Source organism: Microcebus murinus, chromosome 12 (genome assembly GCF_040939455.1).
Source record: "Microcebus murinus isolate Inina chromosome 12, M.murinus_Inina_mat1.0, whole genome shotgun sequence".
In the NCBI taxonomy this organism is placed as follows: Eukaryota; Metazoa; Chordata; class Mammalia; order Primates; family Cheirogaleidae; genus Microcebus; species Microcebus murinus.
The window spans coordinates 14,347,413-14,370,179 of record NC_134115.1 but is presented as its reverse complement, the minus strand read 5'-3'; the positions used below and the strand labels follow the sequence as shown (position 1 = coordinate 14,370,179).

General features: G+C 35.9%; 1 protein-coding gene across 5 annotated transcripts in view; it reads right to left on the bottom strand.

The window, feature by feature from the left end:
- AGTPBP1 (ATP/GTP binding carboxypeptidase 1) overlaps positions 1-22,767 on the bottom strand; it is a 175,655-nt gene that overhangs the window by 2,611 nt on the left and 150,277 nt on the right. Inside the window, exon 26 of one of the 5 annotated variants that reach the window (XM_076008569.1) lies at positions 1,586-4,545. The exons of the other annotated variants lie outside the window; for them this stretch is intronic. Coding sequence (XP_075864684.1) covers positions 4,500-4,545 — 46 coding nt within the window. The 3' untranslated portion in view covers positions 1,586-4,499. Of the gene's footprint in view, positions 1-1,585; positions 4,546-22,767 lie in introns of those variants that run through there. 5 annotated transcript variants of the gene reach the window in all.

The following is a 22,767-nucleotide window of genomic DNA, read 5'->3' as shown; positions in this document are numbered from 1 at the left end:
ATCTACGGATAGCAGAATTCCAGCCCGCTCCCCCCATCTGAAAAAAGATTTGGCATAAATGAAATCGGTTGCAGGAATCCCAGCCACTGCACTAGGGTCAGAGAAAGGCTCTAGTTCTCCATGGGAAGCTGAATATGAAAGTTAATCAATTTATACCTAAAGAAAGAGGTTAAAAGGCCTAGTCTTAGAAGCTGAAACAGAATGAGAGAAGTATGATTCAGGATCAAGCAAGATGCCCAGGAATCGAGCTAAATAAGCTCTTAGACAGCAAGGAAACTTGGAGCAATGCTGGTATCAAATGCTGATGTGTACTTTTAAAACAAAGAAGCAAAACCTGGAAGGCAAGCTCCTGGAAATCTGAAAGAAACCCCGTAACAAGGAATGCTCAGGGCTCTAGATCCACAAAATAATCTGGTCCTGTCATTTCTTGATCTTGGCTTATTCATCATGCTGACTGTGACATGAACTCTGTTCATAGCCTGGCATCAGCCATTCTGATAAGAGTACGGAACTAGTCTACTCCTCTTGTTCCACTCCTGTAACCCACTCTGGCTCTGACATTTGACTCTTATTTCTCCAGGCCCTAACACAATCGTGCTTCTAGCTGCAGCTTCACTAAGGTCTTACACTATAGGTGACGTATACAGAGTACACTGAACAATTGTGATGGGGCCACCAGCAGTAGCTCAGGTACATTAGCAGGGCCAAGGAAGTTAGCAGTAGAAAAAGATATGCGAGATATATATATGTGTGTGTGTGTGTGTTTATGTGTATATATATGTGTGTGTGTGTGTGTGTGTGTATATATATATATATATGTATATATATATATATATATATGAATGAAGGGAAGGAGTCAGGGAGGAGATATCAGGGGACCTGGGTTTAAGGAGCTAGGGGAATAACTGAGATAGGGTAAAACAAAAGGCAGAAAATCATAAAACCCACACCCCACTGAAACCAGCTTTCATACTGCTATTCCAATTGCCATTTTCCAGCCCATTTTTATTAGATGTTGCATTTAATGGTGGTGAAAATTCTGATATCCTTCTCTTCTGATTTGCTTTATTAGAATTCATTGTTCTCCCACCAAGCTCTCTCCTCTTCTAGTATCCTCAGTGTCATTCACTCGCTGAGTTATGCAAACCAAAATTTTCCACAAGCAAATCCTGCCACTCAATATTCTGACCACTCCTTGCTTCACACCTTATATTGCAAGTCATTGTTTCCTGTGGGGTCAGGTATACTTCCCACCTTTCTTCTCCTAACTACTCCTATTTCTTTCAAAATGAAGCTCGGGCTCATCTTCAGATGTCCTTAAAGCCTATCTTGGGATAAGTGCCCTTTCTCTATATTCCTTTTGTACCCTGCACAAAGATCCTACCTGATCACTCATATACAGTTGAAACCATCCATTTCTGTGCCTGTCTTCTCAATACTAAATCACAGCACCTTTAGATCAGGAACTGTGACTTACCCATCTTAGTATCTCCTGTCAGCTCCCAGAAAGCATGACACATTGCAGGCACCTCAGTGAAACTTTGCTGAATTCATTATGAAAAGCTGTGAGGTTGACAAGATCATCAATTTTTATATTACCCCATTCCATTGATTTTACTTTAGTGAAAAAAGTTTAAGGTACAAGACAACCAATCATAGCAATTCATATTTGCTTTTATTAATAATTCCAAAATGTTTTGAGCACTTTACAATTTAGGAAGTGCTTTCAGATACATTATCTCATATGATTCTAATAACAACCTTTACGTAAAAGAAGGACTTTAAAGTAACTTGCCTTAGGGTTATAAAAATAATCCCTCTAAACCAGGCGATATGAGTTCAAATATTCTTACAATCATAAGAAAAAGAAAGCCTAATTATTACTTGGGTTTTTTTTTTTTATTTTTATTTTTTGAGACAGAGTCTCACTCTGTTGTCCTGGCTAGAGTGCTATGGCGTCAGCCTAGCTCACAGCAGCCTCAAACTCCTGGGCTCAAGTGATCCTTCTGCCTCAGCCTCCCGAGTAGCTGGGACTACAGGCATGCGCCTCCATGTCCCGCTAATTTTTTAATATATATTTTTAGTTGGCCAATTAATTTGTTTCTATTTATACTAGAGATGGGGTCTCGCTCTTGCTCAGGCTGGTTTTGAACTCCTGACCTTGAGCTATCCGCCCACCATGGCCTCCCAGAGTGCTTGGATTACATATTACTTGGTTTTAATGCCACTACTTCCCTGCTCTACTCATTTTCTTCATATAAGTTTCCTTCTCTTGCCTTGTTTTTGCTTCATTCTCCAACAGCTGCCCTATATACACCTGCCTTAACATCCTTCTCTTCCAAATTTTAATTTTTAGAATAAAGGTGATTAAGCCCAAAACAATTCAGTAAGAAATATTTCATTCTAGAGAGAATAATAGCATTTTGTTCCAAAAACAAATTCTGTTCATGCTGCTTCAAGAGAAATATTAAAACCTTCACTCAAAGAGCCTTTTCTCATAGGATGAATGCATTGAAACTCTCTGTTGTGTGGGATCATTATGATGCAGAAGAGGTCTATAATCCCAACTGATTTCTAGAGAAAACAGAAATAATTCTGCTTCATACAGAGTTAGAAAGTGTTTTGGCTAACCTCATGTTCAACTATTACAGGTTATACAAAATTAAACCTAAAAAATTCACATCTCCCTCAAGCAGTGGTATGCCTTCTACTTCCATTAGAGCTGATTTGTCACCCAAGACACTGGAATGTAGATCTTCGGCTCCGTTACCTATACAGACACGACAGAAATAAAACACTGCCTACAGAATCAGAAATTATGAGTTTGTGCTTCTATTCTTCTACTAACCAGCTATGTGACCTTGAGCAAGTCACTTACTCTTTCCAAGCACAGGTTTTCTCAAATATAAAGCAGAGAGAGATAAGTATTCCAGTCCTAACTACCTCACAAAGTTGCTGGGCTCAAGTTAGGAAATAAATATGAAAGCATTAATAAACCATTAATTGCACAATTATAAAATGTTATAATGACAATAATAAAACCTACTTTGTTAAAGAAAATAGTAAATCAATGTTTCTGAATTCCTAAAAAGCCCAGGCAATGACCTGTCCCAAGCTAACGGGATTAAAAAGACTCCCTCTACCTTTGCAACTTAGAATGCTCCTTTAACTCTGCACTCTTACATAATTTTGAGAATTTATGTTTTGAGAAGGTACAATAAAGATATCATTGGAAAGAATTTCTGAAACTGATACACAAACAGAAAATATTTCATGGCCCAAATTATCAGCAATTACTGATACTGTCTGATTTTCTTGTGCTAATATGTCGTGGCTAAGGTAAAAAAAATCTATCTGCACAAGTACTACAGGATATTTTATTTATATAATTAATATAATTTTATTAACTATCTTATGAGAGATAAATATAGCATCTCCTAAATATTACAAAGTAAACAAAATTATCCATAGAAAACATAATTAATAATTTTTGTCAGTCTTAAGTAGCTACAGCATGCAGACATACATGCACACTAGCACACACCCACAGAACTAGTGTATAGAATATCCAACAAGAAACTATTTGGAAAAAAGAGAGAGAACTTTGCGAATTTATTTATATTTTATTGAAAGAAAAATGCAGACAGTCCCTGATTTACAATGGTTCAACTTATGATGTATCAACTTTACTATGTTGCAAAACCATTCTGTTTTTCACTTTCAGTACAATATTCAATAAAGTACATGATTTTGCTCAACTGTAGGCTAATATAAGTGTCCTGAGTATGTTTAATGCAGACTAGATCAGGCAATGAAGTTTGGTAGGTAAGATGCATTAAATGTATTTTTGACTTATGATATTTTCCACTTAGATGGAATTATTGAAACATAAGTCCGTTGTATGTTGAGGAACACCTGTATAACTAAGCTGGCTCTGGGAAGCAGTAATTATTAATAACTAAGTCACTAAACTCCACTTACTTTGCTATTGATATGTATTTCCTTACACATAATGAGAGTGTTAAATGATTAAATTACCCACATTATTCAGGAGAGTTTCAAAAACTGAAATTTGTACATGTAAGAACAGAGGAATTTCTGAGTTAGGACTGGCTGCAATTCCTGGTCCTGTCAGGAATTACTAGGTGGATGACTTTCTCTGAGCCTCAGCTGCACACATATGTAAAAGGGTCACAATACCATCTGTCTTTGATCATTCTCAGTAGAACATTAGAATCTTCAAGATAATCAACCTTCACAGAAATTCAGAATGGGCATGATTATTAGGAGTCCCAAGACCATTTCAGGTATAGTGATCTGCTAGGAAGACACACAGGACTCAGCATACCGTCATTATTCACAGTTATGATTCATTGCCGTGAAAGGATACAAAGCAAAATCAGCAAAAAGAAAAGGTGCGTGGGACAAATCCAGTGGAAACCAAGGCCAAGCAAGGGCAGCTGTTAGAGGCAGAGAAGTCATCAGAGCTTTCAGCAATCTCAAAGGATTGGAGGCAAAAATTGGAGTTCAGAGTTGCCAAGTTTCCTGAAAGAAGGGAGTTGCAGAGATGTGACCCCAACACTTGAAAGTTTTTCCCTAGAGGCATTTGACAAATTCTTAAACTACATAGTGCAAGAGGCTAATAAGCAGCAAAGCATAAAGCAGAAAAACAAACAAAACAAAATATAAGCAAACAAGCAACAGACTTTTTTGGCAATCTTGTTATGCTGAAGAGAGGAGGAGCACTAGGCCTTTGATTGTGATCTCTGGAGGGCTATAACCTAAAAAGTAGGGCCCAGTGAACCAAGAGTTAAATAAGTTTTACACATTTTGCAACCCCACCTCAAGTCAACTCAGTGCTCACTAGATTGGGGCAATCTTCCCTACTCTAAAATGAATCCTTTTGGAAGGAAGATATATAGAGCCTCTATAAGTTTTTATACACAATACATGGCATTTGACCAAATATTACCAGGCATAACAAGAATTAGAACCAGGAAAAAACTTCTAACAGAAACAGACCCACAGGTGATCCAGTACGGGAGTTAGCAGGCATGAACTTTAAAATAACTGTGATTAATATGCCCAAGAAAATAGATGACAAGATAAAGAATCTTACCATCTCTTTTCTGTTAAAAAAAGAGTCAAATGGAAAATCTAAAACTGAAAAACATACAACTAAAATGAAGAACTCAAAGACAGATTTAAAACTATCTTTTAGACAGGGCTGAAAAGAGAATGAGTGAAGGACAGAAAGGCAAGCAGAAAACTTCCAGACTGAAGCAAAAAGAGCAAAAATTGATAGAAACTAAAATAAATAAATATCCACATAAATTAAACCTGCAGAGCAAAAAAGAATGTGGCAGAAGCAACATTTAAAGAGCTAATGGCTGGGGAGTTTCCCCAAAAACAATAGAAGATTCAAGCCACAGATTTATCAGGGGCTACAAATCCCAACTAGGATAAATACAAATAAAACCAACCTGTAGCACTCGTAACAAAATCACTAAAAACCAGAGACAAAAAAATCTTAAAGCATGAAGACACATTATTACCTTCAAAGGAGCAAAAAATAAAACAGTTGATTTCTCAACAAAAACAATGGAAACCCAAACTCAATGCAGTGACATCTTTAAAGTGCTGGGGGGGAAAGAACCAACCTAGAATTCTGTACTGAAGATATAGTCTTCAAAAGTGAAGTTGAAATAAGAAAATTTCCAAGTAAGTAAAAATTTAAATAATGTGTTACAAGCAGACACACATTAAAAGAAAAATGAGATGGAGTTCTTTAGGTAGAAGAAAAATAATCCTAAACCAAAACAGAAATAGAGGAAGGAATGAAGAACAATGGAAAAGCAGATCTAAATAAATACTGATGCCTGAAACGGTAATAATATGTAATGAGATTTAAAATATATGTAGTTCAATTAAAATATATGACAGTAACATAAAAGGTGGGAAGCTAAATAAAATTAATATATCCTAAGATCCTAGCACTGCTTGTGAAGAGGCCAAAGTCTTCATTTATATTATACTCTAATAAACTAAGGATTCATGTTGTAATCTCTAGAGTACCAATAAAAGAATAGTAAAAGAAAGTGGAACAAGCTTATAGAGAGATAAAAATGGAGTAACAAAAAAATTTAATTAATCTCAAAGACGACAAGGAGAAATAAAGCACTTATAACAGGTGAAATCGACAGAAAGCAAATATGGTAATTTACAAGCTCGACTATATTAGTAATACACTAAATAGAAATGAAGTAAATATTACAATTAAAAGACAAAGATGACTGGATTTTAAAATATACAATTACAAGCTGCATCTTAAATATAAGAACACAGAAAAGCTGAGAGGAAAAGGATGAGAAAAGATATATTATGCAAAAACTAGCCAAAGAAAGTTAGGGTAGCTATGCTTACAGAAAACAAAGTAGACTTTAAAGCAAGAAGTATTATTAAAGAAAGAGACATTCTATAATAATAAAGGGATAAATTCACCAGAATGACATTAACAATTCAAAAGTTCTAGACACCTACTATATAACTTCAAAATATATAAGGAAAACTCAACAGACTAAAAGGAAAAGTAGACACACTCACAATCATAGGGGAAAACTTGAGAACACTTCTCTTGGTAAGAAAAAGAACAAGCACAACTATATAAAAAATCTAAACAACAGATTAATACACTTGATCATATCTAAAATATATAGAATGCTGCATTCTGCAATTAAAGAATATACATTCTTTTCAAATATGAATACATTTACTAAATATATATTCTTCCTTACATTGATGTACTATATTCTTATTTTGAAATCTCAAATAGACACTTATGTGAGAGAAATAACTTCACTCTTCCAAGAGGCTATCAAAAATATAACATATATCTATAAATATACATGATCATCAAATTTCCTGTAAACAATTTCTAATTTGATACTTATTTCAATTATATCAATTATAAGAATCGTTTACTTCTCTTATGATACACCTCAAAGCTTTCATTATAACCAAATCTGGCCTGGGATCCTGAAGTGTTACTTCAGTACCAAAGTAATTTTTCTGGATGATTTTGAACTCCTCACCTCGAGCAATCCGCCCGCCTCGGTCTCCCAGAGTGCTAGGATTACAGGCGTGAGCCACCATGCCCAGCCTTCTGGATGATTTTAATCTCTGTATTTGTGGGTACAATAGTATTTCATTTACTTAGCACAAACACAAATGGTAGATTTTTAGTTATAAGCAACTATGATTTCCAACAGACTAGAAGTTTTGATGTGATTTTCAATTACATGACATGATTTATCTGCCTAGAAAATACTCCAATTGCAATTACAGCTGCAAGAATTTTCTATGTAGTAGCAACAAATGGTCCTAAGAAATGCAAACCAGACTCAAGAATGTCTATCACAGCCATTAAAAAGGAAGGTACTGGCCGGGCGCTGTGGCTCACGCCTGTAATCCTAGCTCTTGGGAGGCCAAGGCAGGCGGATTGCTCAAGGTCAGGAGTTCAAAACCAGCCTGAGCAAGAGCGAGACCCCGTCTCTACTATAAATAGAAAGAAATTAATTGGCCAACTGATATATATATAAAAAATTAGCCGGGCATGGTGGCGCATGCCTGTAGTCCCAGCTACTCGGGAGGCTGAGGCAGAAGGATCACTCGAGCCCAGGAGGAGTTTGAGGTTGCTGTGAGCTAGGCTGACGCCACGGCACTCACTCTAGCCTGGACAACAAAGCGAGACTCTGTCTCAAAAAAAAAACAAAAAAAACAAAAAAACGGAAAGTACTTATTTCTAAGAATTAGCCTGATTAAACAGTAAACTGTATATTAAAAATAAAGCACATTAATACTACTAAACTTTACTACATAGCTAGGTTTTAGACATTACCAGTAACATTTAGCCAAGAATGATCTATATTATTTTTCTCAGAAGAAAAAGTTCTTACATATATATAAACAAACACACATCAACTTTACCTAAGGAAAATGTGGATAACAGAGGTTAATATTTCATTCTAGTCTTAATGGTCTATAGCAATTAATATCGTATTGTATTATTTTACCAATAATTTCCATCCGGTCTCTCATGTAATGCTGAGGGCAAGACTAGAGCCTGTAGCCAAAGAATATTATAATGCTAACTGGCCCACAGACCTGTAGTCATCCCTATACCTTATCGGAAATACACTATAACTTTATCAAAACACACCAAATTAGTTTTTTAAAAAGTATTAACACAAAATATAACTAATGTTCAGTATATTTTAAAGGCTTTCTCTGGCTTAAGTGCTATTTATCTTAATAACTTGCATTAGGAAAAATTTCTCATCAGATTTTCTAATGCCTATGCTACATGCATAACAGGAATTAAGTACTAATACATGCTACAACATAGATGAAACCTCAAATACATGGTAAGTGAAAAAGAAGTCAGACACAAAAGGTCACAAAATATATGATTCCATTTATATGAAATATCCAGAATAGGTAAATCCATAGAGACAGAAAGCAGATTAGTGGTAGCCAGTGACTGCTTAATTGGTATGAGGATCTCCTTCGGGGCTGATAAAGTTTTGGAACAAGACAGAGGTGACTGATGGCTGCACATTGTCAACATACTAAATGCCATTGCATTGTTCACTTTAAAAGGGTGAATTTTATGTTCTGTGAATTTCATCTCAATATTTTAAAAAACTAGGTCCAAATAATGTTTTTGATTATAAGAGGGTATTCAGGCTTCATTTCAACATGGGTATATTTTTAATTAAGATAAAATATTGTTTAGAGGTTATTTTTCCAACTTCATTTTCCTATAGTGTCTTAAACATGCTCAAACTTCAGATACTTCTTCCATATGCCTAATAGCCTGAAATTTAGTCAGACACAATGTCCTAATAAAAATTATTGAATGTTTTTTTCTTTTTTTTCTATCTTCTTTTTGAGAATTGTTGAATGTTTTAACAATCTCACTCTCAAATCATTTAAATGAAGGTCACTGCAATTGTTTAATAGTTCAGATAACAGATAAATTAAAAACACCGTTAGTTAAGCACAAAAATACTACATAGCTATATGCCTTTATGACTCCTACCAAATATTCCCAGCTTTGACCAAGAAGGAAACACTCCCTAGGAAAGACATAATACAAACTTGTTGTATCAGATGGAATTTTTATTATACAACAAACACAACTGGGTAAAATTAAAATGACTTATGTATGGTGATTTCCAATGAATACCCTGGAAATATAAAACATAATGAATATTCAACCACTGGCTTTATTAAAAAGGAAGTTCTATAACGTCTGGTAAACATAGTAGATCTAACATAAACATTTATTTCTGATACTTTCTCAAATGCCACTAAAATGACATAAAAGAATAACTTTTTTAAAAAAGATAAATCCATAGTGAAGACATGGATGAAACTAATGGGCTTGAGTTCCAATTTCCTTCACTTTGCTAAGTACCAACAGTGGGGAGAGGGGGAAAAATGCCAATTTACATCACAAAGCCCTAGAAAAGTTCAGGAATTAGAGACATTGGTTATTTTTAACAAATGGGTTTCAAGGTGGAACTGAGAGTAAGAATGAGTTAAAAAGTTTTTATAAAGAGCAGTTAGGCCTTCAGATCCACTTTCTCAGCCCATCTCCTACTGTACAAAGATGGGAAGCTGGCTGTCAAAAAACTCTTCACCAGGGAGGCTAAAGTAAAATCCAGAGGCAGAAGTAAAATCCAGAAAATGGGGGTGGGTGTGGGGAGAGCAAGTGAAAGTCTGCTCAGAAGTAAATCCTACTGAAAGCTTCCTAAAATGTTAGCTTATGCCCCTACAGCAATATTTCTCAATTTTTAGAAATCACTCCCTCCTTAATTAAGTATATTTAATAAAAGATAAATTTAACATCAGATAAGACCCAGGTAAAGTAAGAATAGGTAAATCAGAAGGTAGATTAGAAAAAAACATCCAGAAGAAGGCACAGAAAGACAAAGGGATATAAACTTATTCATAAGAGAATAAAAGTGTGAACTAAAGTAAATTTTTAAGGCTCTCAACCCCCACCAGCTGACTGAATGGACCCCCTCTTGGCCAAAGGAATATCTTAAAATTTAATTGTCTGCCAGGAGGAGGGAGGTCAGACATGCCTTATGTCCCCCCCCCCCTTCTTAGAGACATCCTTTGTAACCCATTAACAGGCCTAAGGGTATGCAAGACAATCCTGCAGGTCCTCAATTTACACAACAAATCTAAATCCTGTGGCTTATCTCTGATAACATCTCCTTATGTTAAAAGATTCCAAGCCTTTAGACAAAGCTTCATGTCTTTAACCGATTACAAGCCAAAGAATCTTTAAACCCACCTATAACCTGTAAGGTCCCCCCCCCACTTCAAGATGTCCCACCTTTTTGGGCCAAACCAATGTAGGCCTCCCACGTAGTGATTGATGACTTTACCTGTAACCCTTGTCTCCCTGAAATGTATAAAAACCAACTGTAAACCAGTCACATCAAGTCCACTTGCCCAAGGCCTCTTGGCAGTGGCTCTGGGTCCTGGTCCTCAAATTTGGCTCAGAATAAATCTCTTTAAAATTATTTTACAGAGTTTGGCTTTTTTCTATTGACAAAAGACACAGAGAATACAATAAAAAGGTCTAACTTAAACATAAATGGAGTCTCAGAAGAAGACAGACAATGGGGACAGAAACAATGTTTGATGAGAAAATAGCTAAAAATTTCTCCAAACTCACAGAAAACATGAAGCCCCAAATTTAAGAAATCATGTGAACTGCATATAAACAGAAAGTCACATCTATGTAAAACTCCTATATACTAAAGATTATGAGAAATTCATAGAAGCAACTTAGCCTTAAAAGACAGATCACCTTCGAAGGGGCAACAATCAGAGAAATATGGCTAACTTGACAGTTCCACAATGGTATCTTCAATGTGCTAAATGAGAATAAATGTCAACTAGATCCTCTAGCCAGCAAACATATCCTTCAAAAATGAAGGTGAAGACTTAACAGTGTTCTTTGTGAAAAAGAAAAATGACTTCAGATAAAACCCCAAATGGAGGAAGAAGTGAAAATAGAAAAAAGAGGAGGGCAACATAAATGTGTGGTGAGATCCCTAATAACTGCATAAAACAATAACATCTGTAAAGTTTAAAACACACATTGTATTAAAGTATCTGACAACAGCAGATAGGTTGAGAAGGAGTTACATGGACTTAACATGTTCTAAGGATCCTGTGTTGTCCAAAAAGACATAAAAGTACAAATTTATATTAAGAATTTGATAAACTAATTTACAGTTCCTGTCTCTCCACATCCTCGCCAACATTTGTTGTTTTGGGATTTTTTGATACAGGCCAATCTCACTGGGGTTAGGTGATAGCTCATTGTAGTTTTGATTTGCATTTCTCTAATGATTAGAGATGTTGAGCTTTTTTTTATATGTTTGCTGGCCATTGTTCTGTCTTCTTTGGAAAAGTTTCTGTTCATTTCTGTTACCCATTTCTTGATAATCTTTGTGGAAAAGAATTTGGAGATACCTCAAAGAGCTAGAAATAGAAATACCATTCGATCCAGCAATAGCATTATTAGGCATCTACCCCAAAAAGCATAAGACATTCTATAATAAAGACATCTGCACCCAAATGTTTACGGCAGCACAATTCACCATTGCAAGGACGTGGAAACAACCCAAGTGCCCGTCAATTCATGAGTGGATTATTAAAATTTGGTATATGTTTACAATGGAATATTACTCAATTCTAAGAAACGACAGTGAGCTAGCATTGCTTATATTATCCTAGATTGAGCCTAAGCCCATTATCCAAAGTGAGGCGACACAAGATCGGAAAAATGGGCTCCACATGTACTTGCCATCAAATTGGTACCGATTGATTAACACTATGATGCTCAAAAGATGGTGGTGTTCACCAGGGATTCGGGGGTTGGCGGGGTAGACCCACATCTGAGGGAAGTAGTGAGCACTGTGAAGGGGAAGGGCATACCTCTAACCCTAGCTAGGGAGAGGCAAAAGATATAAAATGCAACCAAAATGTTTGTACTCTCATATTTTCTTGAAATAATAAAAAAAAAGAATTTGATAAACTGAGAATGCATGAAGTAAAGCCAAATGTTCGTTAAAAGAAGAGGATAAAAATCAATATAAATCTAAAATTAATCAGTCTAAAAGAAGGGGGGAAAAAAGAACACCAGGCAGGTAGAACAAACAGAAAGGAATAATAATCTGGTAGATTTGAATATGTCAATAATTACAACAAATATAAGTGAATTAAATGCTTGAATTGATAATTGATAACTGTCAGACTAAATTTTTATAAATACAACTATATTGCTCTTATAAGACATTTAAATATAAAGACATAAAAAGGTTAAAAACAAACACTAAACAAAAGGAAAGTTAGTTACACCTTATATATAAAAATATATATAGTAACACCAACATGGTTAATCTATCAGCTTTTTTAACATGAAGTCAAACATTCAGAAGTTTCAAACTTTCCAATTAAAATAATTTTACAGATTAGTAGCTTTGTTCAACTTACACTTAATTTTTAGATCTCCATTGTTAGTTATAAAACTAAAATTATCATTTACTGCATGAAGTAATGGTGTAGAAACCAAATGGAATGACTGAGATCTTATTTTTTCATAATTATCACAGATTCACTTTGAATAAGTCTCTTACCTTTTTCTTAGTTTATTTAAACAAACTCAAGCGTTATGTGCAAAATACCTCATGGGTCACAGTGATGTGAAGAATAATTACATGACATCTGCAATGGACTGAATGTTTACATATCCCCCAAATTCATGTGTTGAAATCCTAACCCCTAAAGTGGTAGTATAAGGAGGTAGGGCCTTTGGGATTAGGTCATGAAGGCATAGCCCTCATAAATGAGATTAGAGCTCTTATAAAAGAGACCCCAGAGAGATCCCTCACCCCTTCTGCCATGTCAGGTTATAGTAGGAAGACTGCCATCTATCAGGAAGTAGGCCCTCACCAAACACCAAATTTGCTGGCACCTTGATCTTGGGACTTCCCAGCATCCAGAACTGTAACAAATAAATTTCTGTTGTTTATAAACTGCCCAGTACATGGTATTTGTTATAGCAGCTTGCACAGACTAAAACAGAAATTGGGACCAAGAAGTAAGGCTGCTGTTGTACCAAATACCTAAAACTGTGGAAGCAGCTTTGGAATTAGGTAATGGGGAGAGGCTGGAAGAGTTTGAAGGCACACACTAGAAAAAGCACACATTGCTATGAATGGTCTGTGAATGGTGATTCTGGTAAGGGCTCAGAAAGAAAAGAGAAGAGCTGTAGAGAAAGCCTCGATCTTCATAAAGAATACTTAAGTAATCCTGATAGAATGTTAGAAATATGACAGTAAAGGCCATTCTGATGAGGTCTCAGAAATGAGGAACATATTGTTAGAAACTGGAAGAAAGGCAATTCTTTCTATAAAGTGGCAAAGAACATAACTGAATTGTGTTCCTGTCCTAGCGTTTTGTGGAAGGTAGAACGTATAAGCAATGACACTGAATATCTGGCTTAGGAAATTTCTATGTAAAGTGTGGAAGGTGTGGCTTGGCCTCTCTTTATTGCTTATTTTAATAGTAAAAATGCAAGAAGAGAGAAATGATTTACAGATGGAATTGTTCATGAGAAAGGAAGTAGAACTTTAAGATTTGGGAAATTTGTAGCCTGTCTATATTGTCATGAGAAAGCATGTTCCTGTTCTGAAGAGGAACCAAGGGTGTGACCAAAGGACCATCTGATAAGGAATTAGTCAGCCATGTGCCAGGAGCTAAGTAAGGTCCAACAATATGAAAGAATGATTCCTCCCTCCTCCCAGGAAATTCGGAGATTATCAGAGTGGTTTTAAAAGAGGGGCCACCTGTGCCTGTGGGATCCCAGCACTGGCACCACCTCCCACCACAGGCTCCAGTCCCTACATTCTGGTGCCATGCTCCTCGGTAGCATCAAGCGTAGCTTCAGAGGGCCCAGGTATGGCATGCACACAGTGGTCACTTCTTCAGAAGGTGCAGGCATTTGGCAACATCCATGTGTGCTGTCTCTGCTGACCTGAAGAATACACAGGACTGAGGATTGTGGCTTCCTCCACCTAGATTTCAAAGGATGAAGCCACAGGCATGTGACCCAGGCAAGGAACTACCACAAGAGCAGAGCCAACACAAAGACCCCCCACTAGGACAAGGTCCAGCAAAGTCATGGGAGCAGGACTTCCTAGAGCCATAGGGATTCAACCCCTGGCCAGCAGAACTGTAGAGATGGGACCCCCAGTGTGTCTAGAAGGTAGGACCTAGTAGGCCAGGAAAGCAAAGAATCCAGTCCAAGGAGATTATTCTCCAGCCTGAAGGTTTTGCATATGCTCAAGACCTGTCACTCTTTCTTCTTTCCTATTTTTTCCTGATGGAATAGAAATGTCTGTCTTGTGCCTATCCCACAACTGTACATTGGAAGCACCTAATAGGCCCACAGCTCAAGGATAATTTGCCTCAGGATGATTATACCTTGAATCTCACCCATATCTGATTTAAACGATAAAGTCATACATACACTACATAATGATGTTCTGGTCAACAACGGACTGCATATATGACAGTGGTCCCGATAATAATATTGTATTTGTATCTTTTCTATATTTAGATATGTTTAGATACACAAATACTTCCCATTGTGTTACAATTTCCCATAGTATTTAGTATAGTAACATGCTGTACAAGTCTGTAGCCTAGAAACAAGCTATACATTCCATGTAGCCTGGGTGTATAGTACACTATATACCATCTAGGTTTGTGTAAATACACTCTATGATGTTCACTGTCTAATAACACATTTCTCAGAATGTTAAGCAATGCATGATGTATTTAGATGAGTCTTTGGACTTTTAAACTTTTGAGTTGATGCTAGAAAAAGTTAAGATTTGGGGGGCTATTGGGATGCAATTGATATATTTTGCTTGTGAGAAGGGCATGAATTTGGGGGAAGGACAGGGATGGAATACAAGGGACTGAATGTGTATGTCATGTGCAGTTATACTGAGAAAGGGCCACCTATGAAGAAGTGGCCCCTCACCAGACACCAAATCTAACAGTGTTTTGATCTTGGACTTCACAGCCTCCAGAACTATGAGACATAAATTTCTGTCATTTATAAGCCACTCAGTCTACGGTATTTTGTTATAGCAACCTGAATGGACTAAGACAATATCTATCAATGAGTTACTAATGAATTTGAAAAAGATATTTACTATAAACATCTCTTCCTATTGCTGTAATTACTCAAGCTTACTTAATATAAATTGCCTATAAATGAAAACAAATTAGTTTACAAAAGATACTATATCTTGAGAAATAGTTAAAACCATGAGGGATAAAATTTAATTGAGGGCTAATCTGTGGAATAAAACCATTCACATTGCATATAGGTTGAATAAAGCAAAATTCTGACAGGGGAACATGGGCTTGAAAGATTATAAAAGAGTAAACTCAACTAAAACAAATTGGGGGAACTTATATTCATTAAAATGATACCTTAGTTTCACAGTAGAACCAGAAAACAGAAGAATAAATTAACGTGGACAAAGACAGGATCCAGAAGAGCAGAGACAATAAAGAGAAAAGAACAGGGAAGATCTTACTAAAAGGTAAGTGGTTTCCTAGTTTCAGCTCCAATACTGTCATTTGCCCTTTTCACTTACACTTGAAAATGTGGCTTTACCTAAAATTATATTCTTAATCATTACCCCTTATTCTTACTATTCTTTTTTTTAATTTAAAAAATGTTTAAATTTTTTGTAGAGACAGGGTCTCACTATGTTGTCCAGGCTGGTCTCAAACTCCTGGCCTCAAGCAATCCTCCTGCCTCAGCCTCCCAAAGTGTTGGGATTATCGGTGTGAGTCACAGCACCTGACCTTACTATTCTTATTGGAGCTCATTATCCTCAAACATAAATGATTCTAAACATCTTTCTCAAGAATTTTCTTACTTCTACCTTCCCAGCTTCAATAAAATTCATACACTATTTTCAGGTAAAAACAATCACTTAGCATACTTTTGCCAGTGGCTTCAAAATTCCCAAAAGCCTAAAGGATAAAGTCTGATAGCCTTACACTAGTATTTGGGGCACTGTAAGACAACCTTCCTCCCAAGCAAACTAATACAATTGAATTTTTAATCTTATATAGCTACATACCATTTAATCAACTCAATTTGTGACTGGTACATATTGTGAGGCATCATGGTTGGAACATTATACAGTGCTGAAGGGGATAAATATGGTCCCTGCGGTTAAACTAGGAGTTAACCAGGCAAAGTGTGAGTGAAAGACTTTTAAGAGAACTTAAAAGTTGGTACAGAAAAGTATGCTTTCAGGTTCTGGTTATTCCTGCTCCAAACACACAGCAATGATTAGATAAAATACAAAACAGGAAAACAAAAAAAGACGCAGACACATATAAAACAAGATATACATCTCCTTGGACCAGGAAAAGAATAGAATCACAAAGTAAGCTCATGTGTCTGCTGCCAGGTCTGAAAGCAGATAGCAGTAGCTCCTTCAAGGCAATGGTGAGGCTTATAAAGTGCCCTAGAAGCCAGGAACTAAAGCCACGCTAGTGAATGCAGCAGCTGGAGTAAGGTTTTACACTTTAGAAAGAAGGCTGAAAAAAAAATAAGGCTGAAGTTTCTGTCTGAAGCTAAAGATTTTATAAAGTTGCAATTATGAAGTCAGAAAGAGGGAAACAGGGCATCAGAGTCAGAACCCTCAAGAACTCAGTGACTTTCCTGCAAAATCTCTAATCACTGAAGTATGGGAGGTCTGAAATGCTAACAGAAAACTAGTAGCATGCTACCATAAGGCAATAGGAGGAGGCCTGGAGGCCTGAAAGGGACAGATAGAAGTAATCACAACACCAGTAAGAGGTTAAGGGAAAGACTAGAAAGGGCTGGGAGTGGGAGGACCCCTACTCAGTGAGCCTGCGAACTATAGTCTCATGAGAAACAAGGGATGGATTTACCAACACAGTAAGTGGCACAATCTACAAATGACTTTGAAAATGTTTGGGGTCTTCAAAGAAGGAAAGAATTACAGCTATAACAAGAAAAAGTGAAATACAAGCATGCAGAAACCAAAAAATAACCTAATTAGATGTGACATAGATAGTCATTTAAATAAAAATCTCTCATGAGATAAACTCCAGACTGAAAACTGAATAGTGGGTTAATTCTAAAATGATACTGAAGAATCTACCTAGACTGCAGCAGAGACAGAAAATGTGAAAAAGCGATTAGGAGACATGAATGGAGAACAGACTGAGAAGCTCTAATGCAAGAATTCCAGAACAACACAATAAAGGCGATGATAAAGAAGCAATTTTCAAAGAGAAAGTGGCTGAGAACTTTTCAAAATTGAAGACAACAGTCCTCAAATTAAAAGTGCACATCAAGTGTCAAGCAAGGTATATTAAAAATAAGTCTACTCCTAAACACAATGCACTAAAACGGAAGAGCACTGAGGATAAGAATAAAATCTTAAAGAAGTAGAAGCACAGATATTTTGGTAGAGAAAACAACCAATGCAAAGACCCTGTGATGACAAAGAGATTGATTTGTTCTAAAATAATGGCACTCAAGGTGCAGAACATAGATCAATGTGGTCCACAAACTCTTTGTTACTGGCCCATAGTGACAAAAGTACAGAAATTGAAATAAAGTATTCAGAAACTTTCATAACAATTTGACATAGAAATTACATCTCTGGTGAATCTCACAATAAGAAATTGGAGCTTAGATTAGTATTCCTTGGGTCCCCTCTTCCATTTTTACAGTACTTCATTCTTAAGCAGACAATAAAAACTGGGCCTTTGCCATAGCTAATTTAGAAGCACTACTCCAAAAATTAAAAGACAGTCAGTGCAGCTGGAATGGTAAGAATAACAATGAGAGTAGGATCAGTTGAAAGAGTAGAGGAAGATGTGGATGGTTCATGCTAGACACCAGGGACATGATCATGGATATAGTCCACATGCCTGGGACACAGCTGAAGGTTTTTAAGCAAGAAAGTGACCACTACATATAAAGAAGCTGGAGGATACAAAAAGTACAGGGAGCAGTCAGAAGATTACTGAGTAGTCCAGGCAAGGGATGACTGCAGCCTAGGGCAGAGACAGGAGAGCGAAATGGAAAAATCTAGAAATATTTTGGAAGAGGAATCAAAAAATTCTGGGTGTTGGACTGTATTATGGGTAAGGGAAAGACAGAAAGATGCCAGGAACGAGACATGAGTATCTGGGTGGACAGGGGTGGCTAAGAATGAGCAGGTTTGTTGTGGAAGAGGTAGGGAAGCAGGAGTCACAAGCTGAGTTTCAAACAAGTTACTTTTGTGTCAAAGTGTACATAATCAAGTTGAAAGGTGGACATACACCGGTCTGGAGCTCAGGAGAGAGGTCTGGGAGATTCCGCATATTTTGGAGTTGTCAATATACAGATACAATTTGAAGTCACAGGAACGAATATCACCTACAGAAAGCAGGTAGGGTGAAAAGGTAAGTGAAAGAGGAGAAAAAGCAAAGAAGATGAAAAGAAAATGCTCAAAGGAAAGGTTATGATCATTCCCGCTTTTGTTTTCCCCCTCAACAAATAAGCTCAAGCGATCTGTGTTACATTCACTTGGTGTTTACTTCCAAGGTAACTGTTATTCATCATCTCCAATGCACAGCAAAACTGAAGGATGAATATCAACAGCTAGGCTAAGAGAAAGAGGTAAAGATAAGAACTATATACAACCTCCCCCTCCCATATACCAACAATGTAAATAGTGACAAAAATTTACAATTATTCCTGACAGGCTTCCAAGAAGCAATAAAAAGAATAGCTGAAAGAATAAGCAATTATTATGCAATAAGACATTAAAATCATAAATGGTAATAACTATGAGGAAAAAGAATTTGCTAATCTGAATCGGGGGAGGAAGCAGACTGCATTCAAGCAACAAGTATATACCAATGATCCTGCCCAAAATTTCAAAGCTGGCTAATCTTCAGCCCATGATTAGAATCTCCCTCATTCTCCTTACTTACTCTATCTGTATAATATGAAGAAAATTAAAACAAAATAACAATAACATGTACATTTAAGAAGTAGAACACTGAATAACTGGACTGTAGTAGTGTGTTATGTTAACTGGATGTATCGACCTTGAACAACTGCAGAAAGCTCTGCGGTCACCATTCCCTTCAAAAGCACCACATTACCTGGTGCTTACTATAGACATATCAGGATATCATAAGCTTCTAAACATTTTGAATTTCAATATATTTCATATATAGACTGTATCAGTTATCATTCCGTGCTTAAGAACATATACAATTACTCTTTCCTCTTCTATAGAATTCGCACTCATTAGCACAGATCTGAACACTTGTTCTCCTAATGTTTTCTTCAACCATATTCCTAAGCTCCAAATAAGCCTTCCCACCTTACCTAAGTTAGACTAAGGTAGCCCCCCACTTATCTGCAGAGGACAAGACCAAGACCCCCAGTGGACACCTGAAACCTCAGACAGTACCAAAGCCTATATATAATGTTTTTTCAGCCTGATGACGGGGACGGCTACCAAGTGACTAAGCGGTGGGGAGTGTCTACAGTGTGGATACACTGGACAAAGGGATGATTCACGTCCCAAGCAGGATGGAGTGGGATGGCAGAAGATTTCATCATGCTACTCAGAACAGCATGCAATTTAAAACTTATGAATTGTTTATTTCTGGAATTTTCCAGTTATTAATAATATTTCCAGACCATAGCTGACCACGGGTAACTGAAACTACAGAAAGAAAAAACATGGATAAGGGAAGACTACTGTATTTCCTATTGCTGACTTTGTTTCCTTCATGTTCAGCTGCTATTTCTTTATCAAACCTCATCTATTATCTTTCAAGCTCTAGCCTAAAATTTATCAACCTGACAAAACTCTTCCAGATAAATCCAGGCCATTGTAAAGTATTCACTCAGTAACTCTTTTTATTAAAATGTGTATGTGATTTTTAATTGTTATTTTTATAGTCACCATCATGCCACTTCACAAACATAAATTGTGCGCCTTCTATCTGCTTCCTTCAGGACACTCGCTCTCATTTCTCATTTCCTCTGCTGTAAGAGCCTAGCACAACATTCTGCCAATAGGTGTGCAATAATACTTAAATATAATGACTCATTAACAGAACGTAATCAGTCAATGAACAGATACTACATACCAGGCAGTGAGATTACAAAAATTATTTTTTAAAAGCCTCCTCCCTTTGGAGTGTTGGCACCTAAGCAGGGTGAGGAAAGCGGAGAGAGGGCAGTGGAGAGAGGAGATTATTTTAGTTACACAAGGGCAGACAGAGCAAGTAAGTAAAAAATATTCAAGATAATGAGAGCCAGGTTTCTCCCTGTTAAGGGGGTCACAAATTTGAAATTTGAAAACTAGACTGAATCCTCAGTGTAGGATTGCAAGCAAAAGTATCACTGTGAACTCAGGATTTTCAGATTATGTGTGCATTCATGTACATGCATATGTGTATGTATATATATATGTATTCATGTATGTAAATACTTACATACATTCTATAGCTTTGTCCACTGAGAGATCTGGGGAGCAGTAACACCACAAAAACAATAAATACCACTAGTACCTAGGCTTACATATAAATACCGTTTTCCACCAGAAGAAATTAGAGAGCCTTGAAAAAATGACTAATTCCAACTGGCATAAATAAAGTACATATAAAGATAAGCCAAGAAATCCTGTTGTGTCAGAAGGAAAAGAAGTCCTCCAAGAATGATGAGGACATGTCAAAAACATACAGAAGTAGTTTGAAGGGGCCAAATCAGGGAAATTCTGAGCATCAAAATAAATAATGAGAGTAACATTAAAAATTTACTAAATTAAAATTATAAATCATAAGTCCAATACATATAAATTTAAAAAAATTTATTTAAAATAAATTAAAAGTTTGATGATAAATGGAATATTGACATAGTTTCAAAGTACATCCCATAAAAATACTTACTAATTACAAAAGGAGAAAAGGCTAACTTGACAATGGAGGAATTTGGCAGATACCACCATTAATTAAGTGATTAAAGGGAACATTTTGAGTAATGGGACAAATAAAAGTTATACACACTATCACAGGATGCAATGAGAAAAACACAGTGTTCAAAATATTCTTGCCAAAGATGCACAATTTGAATATAATCATGGGGAGACACAGACAAACTGCAATTGAGGACCTATAATCCTCCAAAGCATCAAGACATAAGAAGTGAAAGCAGAGGTATGTAGAAACTTCATTTGAGACAGAGAAATACACTTGTGTTTATATATGTAAAAAAAAAAAAAAAAAAAAAAAGAGACAGAGAAAGAAGAATGAAAGCCCAGGGGAAGAAGTCCCTGGTTGCCTAACAATGTAAGTCAATGCACAAAAGAAACAACTAGAGTAAAATTTAAGGGGAAACTGTCTGAATCTGTAAGTGGCTATTATCAGGTTTGTATGTTTATGTGCATACAATGAGGAGAACTACAAGTTCTTAATCTTTTTTGTGCCATAGTCCTCTTGGAGAGTCTGATGAGGACTATGAACTTCTTCTCATAATACTTTTATATATATAAAACAAAATAAATATGATTACAAAGAAAACCAATATTAAAATGTAATTAGAAAATTTTATAAAAAACATATTTGTGATATAGCACTATATGTGATTTCTTTAAAATATGTGCTTATCAAAACATATATGCTCATTTTAAGACAGTAAGACTAGTGGAAAGTCTAATAATAACCATAGTTGTGAAGTATTAATAAGCATAAGTGATATTTCAGGATAGCTAAAGCAACTGTAATATGTCTATGAACTGCAGGTAAAGAACGCATGAATTAAAACTTAAAAGGAGGCTTAAATATTAGTAGGAATTGACAATCTCTGTATTCATTTCCATTACTATTTAGCAGGCACTTTGAAGGGTACAGAATAAAAGTGACCACTTATTTAAATTATCACATTTATAAACAATGGCATTCCAATTAATGTTTTACCACTGCTATAGTGATATATACAACAGTGCATGGCAACACATTAACAAATTAGATGACAAGTTAATACCTAACAACAAAAATCATAAAGCTTCTATAAAATGAGACTATTTTTACCTATATACACAAAATTATAAAATGCTAATCTCTGGCATTATGATTAAAAATAGTAATATTGAATTATCTCTGAGCCTATAACCGAACAAATTTTTATACACTGAATTTTAGGAGAAAAGATTACCTACTTAGAAGAATATCTGGCAGATTTAAATTCTCAAAGGGAGGCTAAATTAGCTGTTTCTAATATATATATATATAAATAGAAGTTATTGCACAGCCATCTGATGTGTGTAGACAAAACAAAATCTTTTGAAATATAAATCCTGACTCTAAGCCCTCTTAATTTAGATACTATCTAAGTGCAATATTTCTCACATTGCTTATTGTGGGGTTAAAAATAAAGCATTATAATAAAAACAGCATTCAAAATATAATAATATTTTTATTAAAATCACACCCAAATATCAACATTTAAAGAATCAAGAATATGATCACAATTGGAAACAAATATTAGACGTGTAAACCTAATTATATTAATTCTAAACGTGCACTTGGCTGTCAAAA